Source organism: Quercus lobata, chromosome 8, assembly GCF_001633185.2.
Source record: "Quercus lobata isolate SW786 chromosome 8, ValleyOak3.0 Primary Assembly, whole genome shotgun sequence".
Lineage (NCBI taxonomy): Eukaryota > Viridiplantae > Streptophyta > Magnoliopsida > Fagales > Fagaceae > Quercus > Quercus lobata.
Window position 1 is genome coordinate 50,418,603 of NC_044911.1, and position 16,759 is coordinate 50,435,361.

The 16,759-nt window shown below is 31.5% G+C and overlaps 1 protein-coding gene across 1 annotated transcript; it reads right to left on the reverse strand.

The window, feature by feature from the left end:
- Positions 1-5,539: 5,539 nt before the first annotated feature.
- Positions 5,540-11,414, reverse strand: LOC115958288 (probable methyltransferase PMT16). Its single transcript, XM_031076692.1, has 6 exons — positions 10,650-11,414; positions 8,440-8,650; positions 8,038-8,335; positions 6,922-7,314; positions 6,219-6,296; positions 5,540-6,087 (listed from the first exon to the last, which is right to left on the reverse strand). The coding sequence occupies exons 1-6, from the start codon at positions 11,331-11,333 to the stop codon at positions 5,850-5,852; spliced, it is 1,902 nt and encodes a 633-aa protein (XP_030932552.1). The 5' UTR covers positions 11,334-11,414; the 3' UTR covers positions 5,540-5,849.
- Between the last annotated feature and the right edge of the window lie 5,345 nt (positions 11,415-16,759).

Below are 16,759 nucleotides of genomic sequence, written 5' to 3' on the forward strand. Positions count from 1 at the left end.
AAATATATGTTTTACACTCCAAAAAACTAATTTATTTATTTTACTAACTCACTTAACAATGCACCCAACATCTCAGTTCTTATTTTTTACATACAACCCAATAAAATAATATAAATTAAACAATCAAAATAATAATATAAAAAACTCATTTCTCTTCTTTCTCTTCCATCTCTCTTCTACCCAGTTCCTCTACTACCCCCCAAAATCACCTACAACCATTACCAAAAATAACTGGAAAAAAAAAAAAAATACAACTAGAACAAGCACCACCTCATCATACCGATCTCCACCGCGTTAAGCTAATCTCTAGCCACCAAATCTCCACCATGCCAAGCCAATCTCCATTCACCAGATCTCCACTGCTTCAAACTGATCTCCATAGCACCAAGCCACTATTGATCAAAACCTACCAGAGCTCCACCGTGCCTAGCTACCGTTGATCAAAACTCACCACCACCTTTGATTAACCACCATAGATTCAGACACTGATTCAAGTTTCAAACTCACAACCACCCAAAATCAACCACAAAATGACATCAAACACCATTGATCTACACCTTGGAGGATGTGGTGGCAAGGACCCAGAGAAAAGGACAAGACAAAGAGGGGGAAACGAGACACAGAAAGGGAGATTTTGTGAGACTGACAGAGAGAATAAAATAATATATATAATTTTACAAACCCAGCAACATTAGTGTGTATATTTCCCCTCTTAGTGTTCATTGTTGTTAAACACTTTTAGCAATGGCAACTTGGATAAACCAGGTTTTGGGTGTGTGAGTCTAAAATAGCAATTTAGGGGGTTTTACATCCCAATACTAATGCTCTAAGTCGGCAATTTGTCTTTTCTTATAATTTATTTTCTGTGAAAATGGTTAGTTTCTTCCAATTTCTCAACAATATTCTTTGCTAAACATTTTGTTGTAAAGCCATCAATTTTTAATATTTGTGTGTTTTTAACAATTTTAGCCTCAACTGAATTAATTTCTTTGTACTAATATAATGATGATCATGCCAAATCATGAAATATTAACCATGTTATTGGCATGTTAAATGCATTTCATTCAAAACATGGCCACATTGCTATGTTGATTTTTCATATGTGTGGAGCATTTTAAATATAATTTTTTTTTTTTTTTAAGAAAACTTATAAATTCTAAATAGTACCGTTTTTATCAAACACCTTAATTTAGCTATAAACATATTCATTTCAAATCTTGCTCAAATTAATTGTTCGCAATAATAAGGCCTAATTTAGGACCAACTCAACACATTTTGGAGTTTTCTCTTAATTGAATAATATTTATGTTTTGATTTTTATTTATTTAAAAATCTATTTTTCTTACTTTTTGAGATGCAAGATTACTATAATTATATTTTTGTGTTCAAGGTTCGCTAAGATTCTCTTTTTAATTGATAATATCGCTATTCACTTAATTTTCTTGTGATATAATTAATCTTAAATAGGATGTTATCAATTTTAATTTTTAATAACTTCTTTTTGTATATGCAAATGTAAAATGTATTGTTAGTTATTATTTTATAAGCGAAACATGTTTTAGAAAAAGAATCTAGCATTTTTTTTTTCATAATTTAATATGTTAATTTGACTATTTTCGTCTATTTATAAAAAAATATTTAAAAGTTTTAATTATAAAAATAAATATAAACAAGTATAAATTTTTTTTAAAAAAATATCATGTATGAAATTGTCATTGTATTGTGGGTTTCAACAATGAATTTGTCTAAAAAACTATTAATTCCAATTTTAATTTTAATATAAAGAGAAACAAAGTAAAAAATTTGGGAGAATGAAAATTTTCACAATCTTAAATTGCCGCAAACATAATAAAACGTATTAATAGAAGGGTTTTTTTTTTTTTTTTTTTTTTTTTTGCTAGGTGAGAGACTTTACTTTTTTAAAATTAATTTTTGCAATACTATAAGACAAATATATATATATATATTTATATATTTTAAGGGATCTTCTTCCATTAAGGGGTCTTAGTGGTTGAGCCACCCCTAAATAAAAAAATTTATCAATCCTTAGAACATTTTTAACTCTATAGATACTTAGAGCACTTACATTAGAGGATGTGTAATAAAAAAGATGTATCAAATTTATCAATTTTTGTTCAAAAACTACTTGTATCAGACAAGCCCAAATTGTGTAAATATGCATTGTTGTTATAGTAACTGTGTAAATTTAAACTAGCACAATTTATTTTGCATTTTATTTTTTATTCTTTTTTTACGTTTCCCAACGATAAAGGGAGAAAGCGGAAGGTTGTTGTTGCGCCTAAAAAAAGATAAACAATTTTAAAAAATCACTAAAATTTGATATTTTAATGAAACTAGTTGCTAACTTGTACGATGCAAGGGAAACCTATTGACTATGAAAAAAAAAATCCAACAATGAAAGAAGAATTTAAATTATCATTTATGCAATGTTGTTGATAGTGCCAAACAGCCTTAAAAATAAACTTATAGATCATAAAAATATAATTATAAATTAATATAGTATTGATAACACACCTGAACTTTAATATGTTTAATATAGAACTCTTGATCTAACTTCAAAATAAATTCTACAAAATAGGATTTTTTTTTTTTTAAATCAAGTTAAGAAAATAGAAAAACTATAAATTCATGAAAGCAATCTTAGAAGAAAGTGAACAAACAATGCTATTTCCATTCAATGACACATATTGAGAGTATATAGGAACAATAACGAAACAACTCAAACTTGTGAGCTACTATGAGTAAAAAAAAAAAAAAACCTTTGTGTAGTAGCCTCAATTGATGGCTGTGGGGCCCGAAATCTGAGGTCCCAGCCCACTTTGTATTTAGGGCCCAAAGCCCAGGCCGAGGAACCCTACTGCCGAGGACGTATGATGAAAGTCCCTTAAAGGCCCAAGGATGTGGCCGAGGACGATCTCATGCTCAACACCTCACAAAACGCCTGAAGAAAAGGACAAACTCAGTACAAGAGCAGTACAAGGGAGAAATCTGTCAACACCGTAATGTGGAGCCCTACGTCTGACAAGCCCATACTCCAGACCATGCTATTTAACTTTTCCCAACTACCCCCAACCACTCTGACGTATGGATTGATAGGACGAGTCATTACTCCAAAAAGAAAAAACTGACACATAGACGAAAAACGGGAAGTAAACACTGGTATAAAAGGAGAAGAGAGCCAAGGGAGGAGGGGGAGGAAAGATCCTACAAAAAAGAAGAATGGAGAGAAGGTGATGCTCCTCGGACTAAGTCCGAGGACTCAAACCCTCCGAGCTACACTGATGTAAAGCCTAGCTATTCTAGTCAAACCTACCTTCGTATGAGCTTCCATGAAAATCATGACTAAACCGCCGTCCAATGACTAAGGTCCAGCCTTTCTATCCCACTCTCTATGAATTATATTGTTCGGGCCTTTCACATACGAGTCCAACGTCATTTTTGGGTCGTTAAAAATTGTGTCCCTACAATGGCTATTACATACTGGATCTATTTCAACTGAGTTTCAATTCAAGTGTTTATCTAAAATTTTAAAATTTTCATCAATCTTTGGATTGAATTTTTGCATAACTTGGTTAATTGTATAGTCACCCTATTTCCATCCTTAGACACCACAGTAAACACACAACTATGATTAATTTGTCACAAAAGGTTTTATTTTTTTTATTTTTGTACAGTCACATTATTTCCACCAAAGTTTTAAATTCCGTTTTAAAGATTGTTCCAAATTAGCTACTGGAACGGAATATTTTGGTATCGGTGTGTGCCAGTGCACCATTTTAGGATTACGCACCAGGTATATATTTATATATATATATATATATAATAAAATTACTATTATTTATTATTATTATTAAGCTAAATTTTTTAAATTGATTTCTTCAAAAAAAAAGTTTAAAAAATTATTATATATAAAATTCTAATGAAGGAACGTTCAAAAATAAATATGCTATTATTGTAAATAAGCAAGCATAAAAGGGTATTTGTAAAACAAGCAACTTTCCTGGAAACTTTTCAAAAATTCATCATTCCCAAGCACGTGACTCACCGCTCCATATCTCCTCAGCCACTACCCTTCTTCCTTTCTTATTTTTACTTTTTCAGTATCACAGAACCTTTTCAAACTCCCTCCTCATCTTTTTTCACCTTCCTTTAATTTAGAGTCTTTAGCCAAAACTCTAACCTTCTCGCCAAATCACAATAGTGTTGAGTACCTCATAACAATCAGACCTACTCATTCCCCATGATCAACTGAGATCAAGTACACGGAATCGAGCAAATCAGCAAATAAGGCTAGCTTTTTATTTTGGCCTAGAAAGAGTATTTTCGCCAAAATGCCAAAATTTCAGATTTTTTTTTCCCTCTTAGAAGATGTGGGTGGTTTTGGTTTGTATTGGGCTTGTGGTATAAAGGGAGATGGGAATGAAAGGAAGCAGAAAGGTCGATCGAGACAAATGAGTGGTGGGGGAATGGCAGAGAGCTATATTGGGTTTGGCTGTGAATCTGCGTTTTAGAGGAAGGAGAAAGCTATATTGGGTTTGGCTGTGGATCTGCATTTTGGAGGAAGAGAAGGCAGAGCATCATGAAAGGGAAAGGTAGAGCATTGAGATTTAGAAAAGTTTTATTACGTTTTTTGTTTTGTTTTTTTTTTTTTTAAATTGTGCTGATGTAGAAAATTGTAGGAGTTTCAAAGGTTTCGGTTTTATATATATATATATATATATATATAGATGTATGGAAAATTGATCATGTGATGACCCATTTCAACCCGCTTAATATTAAGCAGGTTGGGTTGACATAAATTCATTCTATTTAACCCGCTTAAAAAAACACGAAATTAATATTGTTATAAATTTAATACAAACTTATAACATCAAAATAACATCAAAGTTCAAAATAATATCAAATACTTAAAACACATAGTCCAAAAATTCAAAATAATATCAAAGCACTTAATAATTATTAAGACCTTAACATATATAGTACCACTCATCTAGAAATAAGTTCTTTATATCCCAAAATAAGTACATATACTTCAACCCAAAATCAAAATAACATAGTTCTATATGAAGATTTAGAGATTAAGGGTTTGTAAAGTTTCAATTTACAATTATATCACTTATACGTTTTTGTAATTATTCATTTTTCTTTTTAAATTTAAAATATAGGTTAGATATAAAAAGTTATTTGACAAATTTAAAATAAAAACAAAATTTTATTTGTTATATAACAAGTTAAACGGATTGTGTTAAATGAGTCATTTCGAGTTGACACGAATAAATTGATATGTCAAACATGTCAATTGAACTACATATAAACTCATCCCATCTCCACCAAAATAAATTTTTTTAATTATTATTACTATACCCCCCCTCAGCCTTGAAATTCTTGTTCCACCCATGCCTACATGTTTCACAACGAAATCTCCCACTGCACCAGCCATTTTATTATGGCATAGTTGCTTCCAATATACCGGCCTTAATTAATGAAATAAATAAATAAATAAATAATATAATAAATGAAAACAGAGAGAGAGGGAGTTCTTTTTTTTTTCTTCCCTTCTTTTTATTTTTATTTTTTTTATCTATAAAAGAACCCCACTTCGAATTAGATAAGATGAGTATTGCAACGATCATTACTGATAGGAAAAACCTTTGGAACAAGAGAGCATAAAAAAAAATAATAATAAAAAAGGCTTTTTTCTGTTATCTACCCCCACCCAAAAAAATTAAAAAAAAAAAAAATGTGGGTGTGTCAAAGAATCAGTTTCTGATTAAATTATTAACAGAAAAATTGAAGAATTTAATCAATAAAGCAGAGCAAGATTAGCATTATGAAGCGTTTTTGCCTTCTTGAGGTGCTGGAGCTGTCCAATACTGCTTGACTGCCAACAAAATCTTCTCTCTCTGATAGGGTCCCATTTCATGGTCTACAATTCTGCTATCCCATTGCATTGCATCTAATGTGCTCTTTATTTTTACCAAGTAATCTACATCATCTCTGAATATCACACTACCTTCTGGCCTTAAAATCCGATCCATCTCTAAAAGAATATCTTCCATATCACATCTGCAACACAATTAATTTAGTGACCAATTTACAATTCCATAATGTCAAGTAATTGATGTGCAATGATATAAATAAATATATAGTTTAAGGTCTAATCTCCAAGAAAAATACTATTATTAAGCTAATGTTACCTGTCTTTGTAGAGGCTAAAAACTGAATCAGCATGGATGAAGTCATAAGTACGCGGGTACGTGGACATGGCCTCGCACCTAAGAGAAGACAAGTTATTAGCAGTAATTCTTGCTTGCCAAGTACGATGGAGCAGAGGATAGAGTTATTAGCAACAATTACTGAATATAATAACAAACTTCTAGTTAAAATTTTATAATGCAGATAGTTTAACTATGTAATGCAAATTCAATTTGGTGAGGTAGGAGAAATTTTTTAATATAATGTTAAGGACAACTTTTTATCAGTTATAATTGAACTAATATCACTTTCACTTGAGTCTTATACTGAGTACTAATATCACTTTTATTATACATAAATCATAATGGGTCATATAAACAATCGTGAAAAATATATATACAGTGAAAGATAGGGTTTCCTTAAAGATATTGAAATTGTTATTTGTGAAAAGGTTGGTTGTCTTGGTATTTAAAACAAAACAACAATGATCCTCTTGGAAGTTTCCAGAAAAGTAAACACAACAATCAAGGATTGCTATCGAATTTCCTTTTGCTTTTTGCAGTTGTTTATGTTCTACCTAAAGTATCACACTTCACACATTAGTTTAATAAGCAAAATAAAGCTACTTTCTGAGAAACTTCTTTTATAAGTGCCTTTTGATTGAACCATTGGATAACCTTAATAATTAGAGAGAAAAAAGCATACCAATTTTGATATGTTCCAATCAATCCACGTTCATAGATGACTCCAAGGGTATTGATCTCAGCCTCAACAGGTACAATGTTCATAACCCACACTGGATCATCAACTAGTGCAGCTGCAAATCCTCCTAAGTAAGAATTCATATCCAGCAAGTTACGGTACCTGCCAGGCTCAGCTAGTTGATAGTCCAAGGTCTTATAATGTGCTACTCTGTTTTTCCATAGCTCTGTATTTTCTGTGAAAGTCTCAGCTGTAATTCCCTTCAAAGTTCCTTCACTAATCCTTGGTGGAATTGAAGTTAGCCTTTCTGGCCATTTTGCTAATGTCCCACCTGACACTTTTTTAATGTCAGAAACTTCAGGAAGTGGGGTCAAACATTTATCCATTTTAGTGTACCTGCAAAAGGAACGGATGATATTAAACTCATAGGAACGGAGAAAATAATGATTCAATTAGTGCGTCAAAAATTTCTTTCAAGTTAAGACTTTAAAGTTGCAATCTTTGAAGCTACCAACCAAACAATTAAACAAAGAATGGTGATGGAGTAAAGGTCAAGGCATAAGAAAAGCACCAATACAACAAAAAGTTTAGGGGGTGGTTGGATATGCCAACTTAAGAAAAGCTGCATTTCAAATCAATAAACAGTTAGCTAAGAACGACATCTAATTCCCACTGCCTTTACCACTCAATCGGTTTTGGTATCACTGCTAAAGTGTTCTCTAGCAGTGAGAAGAACCTGCTTTAGCCATTTACTTGAAGATCCTACAAAAAGCAGATTTCAATGGGGCAACCAATAATTAATATTTATTTACAACTAGAAGTCAATCATATATTTTATTTCCTCAAAAACTCAAAAGAAATCAACCAAAAATCAACAATCAAGCTTAGTCCTAAAATTTTAGGGTCAACTATGCATCTTAACAAATTAATTAGGGTTGACCACATGTATAGCGGACACTCCAACGTGAATATGTAGTAAACCTATTCATAATAGAGTGACTAAATATTAGTCTGGTCGTTAACTTACCAAAACTCTCCCATTTTTTTAGGCTTAGAACCCGACATTAATTGAAAAAGAACAAAAATAACACAATAAAATTAAAAGAGCCACATTATTACCAGGCCTTGTCTGGATCCTGTGCCTGGCAGAATTGTGGTTTCTTGAAAACCTTCCTATTGATCTTGCAATGGATATGATTAGTGGGTTTCTGCCAAATAGCAAGGTCATCCTTCTGTTTTAGTTTTTTCCAGCATAGACTTTTTGCTACATTCTCAATACCAGTCTGCTCTGCCTTAAGATCTTGTTGTGTTCTGTTCCAGCCTTTCCAGTGTTTCTCCCAGTTTATTGGTGGCCCAGACAGAACCCAATACCCACCGGGACGTAAAATTCGATCAACTTCAATTAAATAAAGCCCATCTGCACATCCATAATTAAAAAAATTTACGAGCAAGAAAAAAAAAATTCAAATACTAAATGAGGAAATAGTGTAGTACAGGTAGAAATGAAGAACTTGGGATTACCATACTGGCCCCAAGGAATGAGGCAACGTGAGCAGTGAGCCATGTCAAAGGCTCTTGAAGGATAAGGAAGCCTAATTGAAGCAAAAACTCCAATCAATGCTGGTACTCCTCGTTCAAGAGCAAATTGGACCTGAGCTTCATGTGTATCTCTTGGTGCAAATGACACTGTAACAATGTTACGTGAAAGAAGATATGCTCCCCAACTAGCAACCTGATTAATTTTTAGGCCAAAAAAAAAAAAAAAAATGTCATTCATGGGTTTTTTTTAGGTGAATCTAATTATTTAAACAAAAATTAATCACAAGCAAAAGTCATGACTAGTGTGGTTAACGACCTTGATTAAAATATAACTTAAACATGTGGGAAAGTTGAAATTGGTTACAAAGTAACTTGTGAATTAAGAGTGAATGGATGGAGCAGTTACAAAACGCTATGATTATGAGAAGGTTGATTAATATAATTAAAGACCATATTAATAAAGATATATTATTAATATTATGACATTGTGCGTTGAACAAACCAATTTGGTTGGCTCTTTTGTTAGTGCAAGTTGAGTAAAACCTCGTTTCTATGAGCTAACGTCTTTCCACCAATTAAGAAAAATTAAAGTAAATAAATTTAGGTTTTTCATGAATTATTATACTTTACTTCAAATAGAAGAATTTATAATTTATTTGTGAAACAAATTCCAAAGTTTCTTGTCCTATGAAAAAAAGAATTAAAAAAAAAAACATAAAATTGATTTTCAGTATCTGTCTTTGACAGGCAAATTCTACCAAACTTCTAGTAGTGAGCTTGGCACAATACAAAGAAATGGGATTTGATTAGGATTTACCTAAATTACATGGAGCGTCTAAAACATGAATATACACCTAGTTTTGAAAATCCATTGCACCTATCTTACATTTCCTTAAAATGAGGTAATCTCATTAAATACTAGTTTAGCATTGATTCTATCAAAAAAAAAAAAACATTGACGAAATTTATTTACTTTTTTTTTTTTTTGAGATGACGAAATTTATTTACTAATTTTTCTCTTGATTTTTCTTTTATTAACCTTTAAGAGTCCAGCAATATATTAAACCTTTTATTACCTAACCAAAATTAAAAAATAAAAACTTTACGAGACCAGTCTAGCAATGACAATTGGACCCATATCCATCGAACAAAAACACAGCAGAATTAAATTTATATATAAATAAATGAGATCAACATTTAAAACAAAAAATTTGAGAGAAAATGGGGATTAATTAATATCTTTGAGGATTTATCTTCTTTAATGGGAGATAACTTTAAAAATAAAAATAAATAAATAAATCCATAGACTTACTGAACAGTGTGAAAGATGCCGCGTTAAATCATCACAATATTTAAATATTACTAAAATAACCAGAGAAATTTATATAAAATCCATAACCTTTATTATTTTATTATTCACAAAAATTAGAATCAAGGAAAAATCTGAATTCTCCATATCCCATCAACAAAAAGAATTGCTTTTTGTGCACTCCATTGCTTTTTATTCAAGACCTTCTTTAATAATATTCTACAAGTATAGAAAAAGTTTTAAACAAGGAAACAAATAAATTCAATAATTCACTCCAACTCAATTTTCCTTTTTCATAACCTACTTTCCATCTTTTCGATCCTTTCCTATTTCAAAATCAAAATTCATATTAAACAAAAAGAAGAAGAAGAATTTTCTCACATGCAAAGCTAAAACAATTTTTATTTAACCATCTAAGGGCTCATTTAGTAATGTTATTCTAGTAACGTTGTTTGTATTTTTAAAAAATACATATGGATAAAAAAATATATAAAAATAGGTGTAATATTGTCCAAAAACTGAAAATTATTATTCAAAACTCCATATCAAACGCCCCTAATATTCTATGAAGTTGTTGTCACTTGTCAGAAACCGGTAGAGCAGCCGGTTCATAAAGTCAAAAAAACTCATAAAACCATGAAGATTTCTTTTTCCTTTCATAAAACGATGACTATGAGTCATTGACCACTGTTACTCATAAAACTCATAAAACAATGACTATGAGTCATTGACCTCTGTTACTGCAAAAAAATTGAATCAACCACTCGTATATACACAAATACATATATACATACATATATGCACACTCATATAATGAAACTTTAATAAAAGAAAACTAATCTTTAATGAAAGAAACATAATGGGGAATGAGAATTGTACGTACCCCACAACCAGTATCAATGGCGGTTCTTATAGAACCATCTTTGAGATTAATCAACCTGGAAATATCATCAATGTACGCATCGGCACCGTTGGGGAACATGGTCCCACCGCCAGGGAACTTGAACCGGTCTTTCTCGAACCGGACCCAATTCTGTTTCTTCTTCTCGAACGTTAACCATTTATGGGGCACGTTAGCGTACCAAACGTTTTCTCTGCTCTCAGGCCAGCGAAACGGCGCCGTGTAGCCATGCGGGGCTGGGACGCGACACTTGAGAACCTCGTTGGGTTCAGGGCAGTGTCTCTCTCGATATATCAACATGTTTCTGTCGAACTTCAGGGACATTTTGGCGTCCTCGCATGGCGTGTACTCTGAGAGTTTGGCATCGCAGGGTGGGAGGTGGAGGACACGCGCCGCCGTGGGTGGTGGGTCTGCGGCCATGTGGTGGGCCCTAAAGTCGAGTGTGACGGCGGCGGATCTTGTGGCGATGAGGGGTTGGAGGGAACATTGGGTGGCGGCGCCGGCGGCGGAGGAGGAGGTGATGGGGATGGGGATGGTGGTGGAGTGGGTCCAGATTCCGATGAGGTAGCAGAAGGAACAGAGGACGGCTATGGAGGTGAGGTAATAAAGATTGGCTCTTTGGGTGTTGAAGAACCAGAGATGGTACAGTGGGTTTGGACAAGCCATCGAGACCAAATTTACCAAACCAGACCCCTCTATGTGAGAGAGAGAGAGAGAGAGAGTAGCGTACGACTCTGTGTTTGTGTCTGTGACAAATATATATATATAGAGAGAGAGAGAGAGAGAAAATGAGAGAGACGACTTACCAATTGAATTTTCCATGCTTTGATTTTATTTTGTTTTTTTCTTTTTGGAAATTACATAAAGAGGATTTAAGTTTATACCATTTTCTAGATTACATACCAAATATTTCAGGTTCAGGTTATCAATTTAAGTCTTGAAAAAAGTATTATACTCTGTTTGTTTTGTTGAGTGTTCGTTTTCATTGTGAAATCTAATCAAATCTGAAAAGATTTAAAGATTTTACTTTGATCTTAAAATCTTTTGTAAAATTTTGTATAACGTTTTACTAAAAAGAACTTGGTAAAATATTTTACAAAGACATAAAGCAATTTTTCCTCACATCTAGTGACTAGGCCACTAGTTCAGCACTGGTCTAGTGGGCTAAGCTGTCAATTCGACTGATAGAGTTGCTGATGGTGGTTGAGAGACTAATTTTGGTGGTTTGTGCTTTAAAAATTTTACATTAGGCCAAACACAAGTATATTTTCAAATGTTGAAAATATTTTACAGCAAAAACAAACAAAGCATTAAATTTGTGACTTCACTTCTATTTAAAACATTAATAAAATGGAAAAAAGTAAAAAAAAAAATGACTTATTAAATTTTACATTTCATATAGGATTATTCAAAAATCAATTTTTAAAAAGGATAGAAAGAGATATCCCTATTTAGAAAAATAAATGTTTGCTTAGAGTAAGAAAGTGATTATCAAAAAATTAAAATGGATTATATAGGTGAAATACAAATTTTTTTCAATCTTTTTTTTCTCACTATTTGTTAGTGCTCAAAATAATGGAAATTAATAATAAAAATGGACATGGGGCTTCAAAATGAAACAATTTTAAAAATTTGGAATGTTAATTGAGAAAATTAAGACATGAAGACCTAATCTGAAATAAGATACAACGGCTAAAATTTTTATATGATTTGTTTGTGTGTAAAAATACACTTTACACCCTATAACTGCAATCAATTGTCATTAGTCCACCAAATTTAAAATTTGTCATTTCAGTTCAACTTTGATCAATTGTCATTTTAGTCTACCAAGTTTATAAAACATCATTTACCAAGTTCAAAAATTGTCAATTTTTTATTTATTTAAATAAAGTAATAAAATTATTTCTTAACGTTGAAAATGTGAAAAAAAAAAATTGTTTTAAGAGAGTTAACGAGACCATTTTGACAATAATAGATGGAAGAACTAAAATGACCATACCAACAAAGTTGATAAACTAAAATGACAAATTTTTATATTAAACTGATTAAAATAACAATATAAATTCTATGCATACTACAAAATTTCACAATGCCATTATTCTTATTGTAATATATTTCAATCTAACATTTTATTATTTTATTTTAACATATGAATATAAAAGATTCACACCTCCACTGTTGTCACAATATTGTGAAAATATCAATTGGAACAATTGATAATTATATAATTTTTTTTTATTATTATTAGCGTTGATATGTGTTTGTGCCTTTGTCATAAAAGAGGTCGGTGGTGAGGAACACGCGAGGACGCGGTTGGCTCGTGAAATTCAATTGAATAGAAACACAAGACAAGAGGGTAGGCTCTTCCACGAGCGGGTATGTCTGAATTTTTTTATTTTTTTGAGAATCGGGTATTCTGAAATTAATGCACCGAAACTACGACTTTTTAAGGTATCAGAATATTACTATCCTATACAACTCTCTGACACCTCTCTCTCTAACATCTCTCTTTCACTTTATTATTTGAGAAGAAGAAGAAAAATGGTTAACTTGGTGCTGAATTCAACAAAAATCTATGTCTTTTACGCAAGCGTAAGCAAAGCGGCACGCTGCATGATATGGCTTGACCCCCAATCAATCAAGCTCACATTGTTGGCCATTAATTCTAGTTCACGTCAGTCCTAGTTTTGGTGAAATACATCAACCTCGAACAAATTGTAATGGGCAACAGAACACTTTCGAGAACTATCAATAATGAGACTTGAGAGTATTGGCCCACTTCACACATCCTTTCAATATTAATCATTACTATGGAAAAAAAACTTCACCACCTTTTTAAGTTTCAGTGAGAGAAAAAGGCAACACGTTATTATAAAAACTAGCAATAAATGAATTCACTTTTATAATCACAGAAGATTAGCACAATTGACTGTGGACCATGTCTTGTAAAAGCATATGAGTTATGACACTAGTTTGAATCTCTCCTCTCCAGCCCTTTGGAATCAAAACTTACTTATAAGCAATTATGTATTCGATTATGTATTAATTTTCAAAACTAATATATACCTTTTTTTTTTCTTTTTGGTTATAAGTTGGATTAGTTTCCCTTCAGTAATTAAATATACCTTGCAGGGCATAAAAAATTGGTACTTGTTTGAGAAAGTTTACTTTTATTGACTTATTGGACGTAAGGAATAAATTGAGAAAAGTACAATTGCACCCACAAAAAGTAAATCTTTACAAAATTATACATAAGTTAAATAATTTTTTTTTTTTAAATGACAATTATGCTCTTAAGAAAAAAATACATTAAAATACTTTTTTTAAATCATAACAATGATCATAGAGAGAGATAATTCTTAGTTAAGTTATAGAATGTACCCTTAATTTATCCCTTTATCACATAAATCCCCCAAAAATTATAAAATTACAGTGAGTTGAACCTCACAGTTATTATTATTATTATTATTATTATTATTTGTTAATGTGGGTGTCCAAAGTTCTTTAAGAAAAAATTCCTTAAAAGTGGTCTCAAGATACTAACAATAAATTTTAAATTATAAAATTGCTCATTTTTAAGGAGTATAAAGTACTATTAGATTACAAGGCCAAGTATATTTGAACAATAGAATTGAAGATTCAACATAATCGTATGAAATATTTTTAATTGGTAAAATATTCTTTTAAAGAAGCAACAAGTGTAGAGTGTAAAAAAAAAAAAAAAAAAAAAAAACCCATCCTTTTTTAAGAGCAATGAATAAAATTGAGCAAGGAATATAATCTTCTTATAAAAAAGTGAATGAAATTATTGCTTTATCTTGAGATGATACTTAACTTGATCAATATACCTCACTGAAAAACATTTTGATTAATCATGGATGATATAATTATAAGTCATCCTAGCTAGATTGTTCTTTTAAGAAATTATTTGTCAATGTTATCCATGAGGATTCCGCAAATGGCTAATCATCAAAATTTTCAATTAGCTACTTAGTTAGTTAAGGATTAAGAACATGTAAAAAATTTCACACATGACTTAATTCTTGAAATATATATTGAATTAGATAGCCAATTATATGGGCCAAAGAGATTAAAGCTATCTCCTATGAATAACAAAGCTGTATTTCACAATAGGCATTGAATGAAAAAACAACCTAATTGCTCCTTAGTACACTTCTTTCTCTCTTAATACTTTTTTGGGGGTGACTATCTCGAATATAGTCAAATATCATGTAATTTCCATCCAATTTCATACACTTTTTATCCCTCTCATCAATTTGCATACAATTTTCATTCATCCCCACTCTCATATTACCTATTGTAGAGAAGGGATAAAACTATTCAAATCCTCTAAAAAAAATACCCATTTCTATATCATATGTGATATATTTTACCAAAAGTTTAATTAGTAAGAGTTACGATTATATGAAAAAAAAGATGTTACACTAGAAGTGCTAGGTAATTATGACTCAACAAAAGATAAGTTTATCATTGGTCACACTTTCTCCCCTATCCATTTGCATCAATATGGACATACAAAAGGTCGAAAGCCATACCCACCTAAAAATTGTTGCTTACCAATAAGTAGGAAATAAGAGATTTGAACACAAAAATTATTTCATGTAAGAACCAACTATCAGAAGACCTTAAGTGCTTACTAGTTTAGAAATTCATGTATCTTTAACTTTTTTTGTTGTTTTGTTTTGTTTTTTACATTCAAACTCTTTAAGTATTTAACTATTTTCTTTGAATACAATTTTTTTTTTTTTTGGGTAAAATTTGAATACAGATTTTTTTAGAGAGAATTTGAATATGGTTTAATCTTTCATCTTACTTAGGGCTGTACAAATCAACTGCCCACCCGCCCGGACCCCAACCTGGATCCACCTGATCCGACAGCTCTGGTGGTCGGAATCGAGTCCCAACGTCAAAAACTCGACGCCAGCGGGTCGGTTTTGGATCTCTTCCTCTAAAACCTGTGAAACCTAACCCACCCAAAGGCCATTAACCCCAACCATTTTTTCTAGATTTTTGGCCACTTTTTCACTTAAATCCGTCAATTTCTAGCATAATAAACACCGGATATGGCTGAACGAGTGATTTCTCCACACGATTTGGTAGAAATCTCGCCAGATCCAATGAGATCTCACCAAATGTTGGATGGATCTGGCAAGATCTCATCGGATCTAGTGAGATCTCGCCACGTTTCGGCAAATTCCAATGATTATCAGTTTCACCCGAAACTAACAACCACCCACTGGTAACCCGAACAGACAAACCTGTTACTGTTACTGGTTGGAAAACCACCCCCACGATCTTGTACGGGTTGGTTACAGGTTAGGCAAAAACCCATGGATAGTTATAATCATACCCATACCAAATTAAGCACATATTAAAGTATAATTTAATAATTTTATATCTATTTTAATAAGGATTTAAGTCACTCTTATTCCTAAAGTATAATCAATTAATACTCATTCCGTCCCAATTTGTTTGTTCTGTTTAAAAAGTCAAACTTTTTAAGGAAATATCATTTATTGTCTTGCATATCTTATAAAAATATATAAGTTTTCAAAACTACCCTTAAGTAAATTTATTAGTTTTTTTTTTTTTTATTTTAAAGAGTTAATCTTAATGAATCAACTAAAAAGGTGCCCCAATTAGATTGATTTAAAAAAAAATATTTGTTAGTTTTCTTTTCAAATAATTTTGAAAATAAAGTAAGGATATAATAAGAATATTAGTAAATTAATGATTTCTATTTTTAAAAACAGAATAATATTTTAGGACATCTCAAAATAGAATAGAAAACAAACAAATTGAGATAGACTGATTAATAAATATTGACTTTTACTGTTTTCCAATATAGCTGAAATTAACGCCTATTTTTTAACGGACACCTGTGACCTAACGTCACAGCAAAGATAAACCTAAAAATCAATTTTCTTAATTTCGCCCATACTCGTACACGTCAGGCCATTGAATGAGATAAGCCTTTTTTTTTTTTGGTTAAAAAATGAGATAAACCTATCATTTAACAAAGACGCAGTTACGTCCTGAAACTCAGTCACAGACAATTTGTGACTTGTGAA

What these genes read in the sequence shown, in the direction of transcription:
- LOC115958288 (XM_031076692.1), bottom strand. Translation starts at nt 11,333, where the DNA reads ATGGCTTGTCCAAACCCACTGTACCATCTCTGGTTCTTCAACACCCAA. An exon ending in CCATTGATACTGGTTGTGGG is followed by an intron (nt 8,651 to 10,649) that starts GTACGTACAATT and finishes AAAATTAATCAG; the next exon opens with GTTGCTAGTTGGGGAGCATA. An exon ending in TTTAGCCTCTACAAAGACAG is followed by an intron (nt 6,088 to 6,218) that starts GTAACATTAGCT and finishes ATTGTGTTGCAG; the next exon opens with ATGTGATATGGAAGATATTC.